Raw genomic sequence first — 4,274 nt, forward strand, 5'->3', positions numbered from 1 at the left:
CTTCATAGACTCAAACGCTAGTCGGTCCCCTTGTAAAGAAAAGGTAGCAAGTTTCTTAGACTCAACTGATTTAGAAATCTGTGTGTTCATATAGACTGCAAATGACCCTTCGACAAGTATACCAACAAGTTTTAGGCTAACTGTGCCATTGACACTAGAGAGTGGCATTGATGTGTCTTCCTTAAGTGTTTGGACCATGCTCGAGGTGAATGAGAGAGAACAAAGAGTGATCTTGCACTCAAAAGCCACGAGTGCATTGATGTTGAAGGTTAGCTGTATCCCCAAGATTAGCACAATTATGATACTTAAGGTTAGTGAGTACAGCTCCCACTATTCCCAAAATTAAGTTCACTAATCACATTCCACACACACCATAACAAGGATATGCTAGAAACTCCTTAAGCTTTAAATCCAAAACATGAGTCTTTCCCTTATTGTACATAGTGGATACCAAATTTCACCATTCTTTTTGCTAGCATGATATTTTGGAATTTGTAATTATTTTGTGAGGTGGAGTGCACAACGGCCAATATGGTTTTGGAGGGGTCTATAAATGCCACCCCAATTACAATAGCCATAAGTTCCTAGGAAGCATAGAATAGACAGCCTTAGATTTGAAACAATCTTGTTAGCCAATAAGTGAATCTCTTCACTTTTGTCAATGACATGCACTTCATGTATGCAAGCATCGGTTTTATAACCGCAAGCTTCCACCTTCTAATTATATCAACATAAGAAAATACTAGTTCAAGTCTTCTGCGCTTGAAGAACCCAGATAGCTCAAGAGTGCCCCCATAGGAGCTAATTTAGTTCTGACACTGGTATGACCTCAATCCTCTTTCCAAATAACCTTGTTCTGTGTAGACGTTGAGCAGCAGCCAGAGCATCTCTTTCGAGCCTGTATTCTACCATAGCCGTGCCCTGTTTTTCAGAATCAAAGACAACAGTGTAAAATAGTAGGCAGTGAGACACTAGCAGCTGGCCAGCTTTGATATTGCTCCCTGCAAATCCCTTATTCGAAGCTCTACACACTTGCAACTTGATGGGGTCCCAATGGATGGGAGCTGCGGTTGGTGAAAGCCAATCCAGGCACAGATAGAGATCTTTGTAGTTGCATGATGCATCATTGGCTTTCCTAATAAATACGCTGAGATGCAGCTGCATGATGTCTGTATTCACACATACTGACTTGTGCTTGGCAGAAAAGGTTCTGCTGTAACGTGGCCACCTTATTGCCCCCCAAAGATGGAGCATCAACAACCCCTCATCATCCTTAACATTAAATTTTCAAGAAACAAGCTGCAGTCGAGGTTATATACCTTGGGGTTCTGTTCAGAGTCGAAGTGAACGGTGCATTCCTTGAGTTCACCTAAGGTTGAGAATATCTCCTAGTGACAGGATAACACATCATAGACAAAGCTGAAGTAGGTCAGGACCAACTTGAATTGGTAAACACACCCTCTGGAAATCAATGGAATCCAGGTGTGTTATCGCGATCCTGCTGGCTAGACAACCCACAGCATCCACACGATAGGAGCTAATGGATGATCCCATTCGCTGGATCAGAACCTTGTACAGAAACATCACAGGCATGAGAACTAAAACAAAATCTGGAGGTGCTCTATTCCAAACCTGAATTTGACTATCTCCCACTTCAGGGCCCAAGTTGCAAATGTAAAGCCGTTTGGTAGGAGTGAACCTGGCTGCTAAGCTGCTTCTACTGGTTGCTGACTGCTTTTGAAATTCAGAAAACACACAGAACAAGTTTCCAATCCTTTACACATTAAGCTTTGAATATCTTTAATACTTGGAATTATAGTGGATGCGAGCTGACAACTAGTGATAGTGTTTCCTTTACAGGCCCATCCTATCAGAAATCAGGTAGCACAGCATACATAGCTAGTTACTAAGGCTATTCCAATAATGCTATCCTGCAATACAGGTCTCCTGCTACAACTGAAGATAACTGTAGCCAAAAACAAAATAGGAACACCTACAAACACACAATGATTCACACAAAGTGCAAGAACGACCTATGCATTCACAATTCTGTCTTGACAGGCCATCAAAACTACAATGTTGAAGAACACAGCACTGCAAACAGGTTTCCATGGCAATTCTGAGGCCCCACAAGGGAGTCACTCAAAAGGTGGTATATTTGTAATTACAAGGAAGCTGGTAAGGAATGCACAAGCCCATGGCTTCAACAAACCTGGATGCATGCCCCTACATTAATGTCATAAACTACCTTCTAATAATCAGACAAGGGAAACCTTGTTCATGGGGTCACAATGAAGCTTTGGCCCAAATCAGACGAGCCAACGCAAGCACAGAAGAGAACACCTACAGGTGTAAGTATGCAGCACAGATGCAGGAAAGTCGCATCAAGGGCTCTATCCTTGGGAAAAGGTCTAGTAGCCATAATGGAAGCCATAGCAACAGATGCAGCATATGACACTGCCATTGGAATCTGACATACTGTAAAGTCTATAAATCTATCATCTAGGGTTTCACAAGTCGGCTTGCCTGTGGATGCCAGCGAGACCGCCACCAGTCCTGATCACGCCTGCGAGGACGGCAGTGCAGTGTATGCCGATGTGGAGGCCTGCCATAAGACGTGGACTGCTTGCCAGCTTCACACATGAACGAAGGGCTCTGCACTGAGGTAATGCCGTTGGGGTTGTTGCGTCGGCCCCGTCTCCCTCCTCGTCTTCGTCTTCTGTGTCTCCGATTTGGTCTTTCAGGTCCAAGGCCGCAGCAGACGATGGTGCTGCGAGGCCCTTGCGGTGGGGCCTGCGGCGACAGCTGCTGCTGCTGCCGCCGTGGCAGCCGGGCTGAAGATCGGTTGTGGGCAATGATGTCGTCGAGGGTCATCTGCATCAGAGCCTGAATGGGGAGATGATGGGGGGTCGGCGCCCGGGGGCTCTGCATGTTCATGGAAGCAGGAGCGGGGTGATCTGCCAGGGGGGCTGCTGCTGCAGCGGGAGGAAGCTCGCCTGCAGTCAGATGATGTCTCACTGGCTCCACCTCCATTGGAGGCAGCAGGCAAGCTTCCCTTCTCTCCATCTGTCGGAAACTCTGTGTGTCGTAGTTTTTCTCGTTGGGAACGTCTTGGCCGAAGAGGGACGTGACGATTGACGATTCCTGACACTTGTTAGAACGAGAAATTATATCTATACTACTCTATATATCATTATCGTCTATGCTGCTACGCTCTCCCTCCAAACCATGTTTCGTGTGGCAATATAGTTTATAGAAAGTTGATATAATAACTAGTAGACACGTTCCCTTAGTAAAGGAGTATAAAGTTTCATGTGTAATTTTTATATATGTTTATTATGTAACAATTTTACTTATGGTCTTTTAGACTTAAAGTGAAGTATGTTTGTACATAAAATTTAGCATTATTTAAATACATGGAGAATCTTGAAAGGAGAATATGTATACTCATATAGCTCGAGTCAATGATTGTGAGTTTGAACATCTATATTTTTTTTAATATGTTAAATGAGCTTTCTTCTCTTTAAAAAATAATACTTTTTACATCTTGCTAGGTGTCCATTTAGGTTGTTGTACCTTGTCACATTTGCATTTTTCTTATGGATGGTAGCCTACTCAAAATTCCTAGCCTTGTCCATGCTATCAACTATAGCGTCTATATTAACCTCGAAGTTATCCTCGAATGGCTGGAATGTTTCTATGTATTTCTTCATTTTCTTGACAAGATTTCTTCGGTGTTGTTGGATTCTTTTCTTGATGTTGATCATCTATCCTGCGTACTCCTTGTTGTTTTCCTTACATCTTATGCCATAGATGACGTACTTGCTTTTGTGTCTCTACGTTGACGCTTCTGGATTGGCTCATGGGTTTTAGTCATTGTAGACAGTGCTGGATGATATAGAAGTACTTAAGCTGGTAGCAGGACTTGCAGTGTTTGAGGCTACAAGTTTGGCATTGGCACAAGTTTAGTTTCTTCTTGGTTTGCTTTTGTTTGCATTTTTATGAGAAAAGTTGATATTGCTAGTTTTGTTTTGTTTTTTTCTTTAATATTTGAGAAGAAGTCGTATTTGAGAACTTGCATCTTATATAGATTATGTTGTTGAATGGATTAGAGTTGGAACCGTATTTCTCGGTGTAGACCTCTCTACTCAATAGATATGTAACCTTCTCAATCGTTATTCTAGGATTGTCACGACCGTGATTGTAGTGGTTCTTTTTCATGTAATCTTCTAGTATATCCTTGCCTTCTTTTTTCGTGACTTCTACCAACTAGT

General features: G+C 42.7%; 1 protein-coding gene across 5 annotated transcripts; it reads right to left on the reverse strand.

The window, feature by feature from the left end:
• Positions 1 to 389: 389 nt before the first annotated feature.
• Positions 390 to 3,193, reverse strand: LOC148035262 (uncharacterized). 5 transcript variants are annotated; one of them, XM_087680263.1, is made up of 4 exons: positions 2,527 to 3,193; positions 1,633 to 1,731; positions 1,320 to 1,388; positions 391 to 1,228 (listed from the first exon to the last, which is right to left on the reverse strand). In XM_087680263.1, the coding sequence occupies exons 1-4, from the start codon at positions 3,064 to 3,066 to the stop codon at positions 1,136 to 1,138; spliced, it is 801 nt and encodes a 266-aa protein (XP_087536389.1). In that variant the 5' UTR covers positions 3,067 to 3,193; the 3' UTR covers positions 391 to 1,135. The 5 variants fall into 5 exon arrangements, 3 of the variants coding, with proteins under 3 accessions (XP_087536386.1, XP_087536389.1, XP_087536388.1); XM_087680262.1 differs by having other exon boundaries at positions 394 to 921; positions 2,527 to 3,188; XR_015691175.1 differs by having other exon boundaries at positions 842 to 921; positions 1,320 to 1,731; positions 2,527 to 3,187.
• Between the last annotated feature and the right edge of the window lie 1,081 nt (positions 3,194 to 4,274).

Source organism: Lygodium microphyllum, chromosome 6 (assembly GCF_053477565.2).
Source record: "Lygodium microphyllum isolate KBCC chromosome 6, Lygodium_microphyllum_v1.1.10, whole genome shotgun sequence".
NCBI lineage: Eukaryota > Viridiplantae > Streptophyta > Polypodiopsida > Schizaeales > Lygodiaceae > Lygodium > Lygodium microphyllum.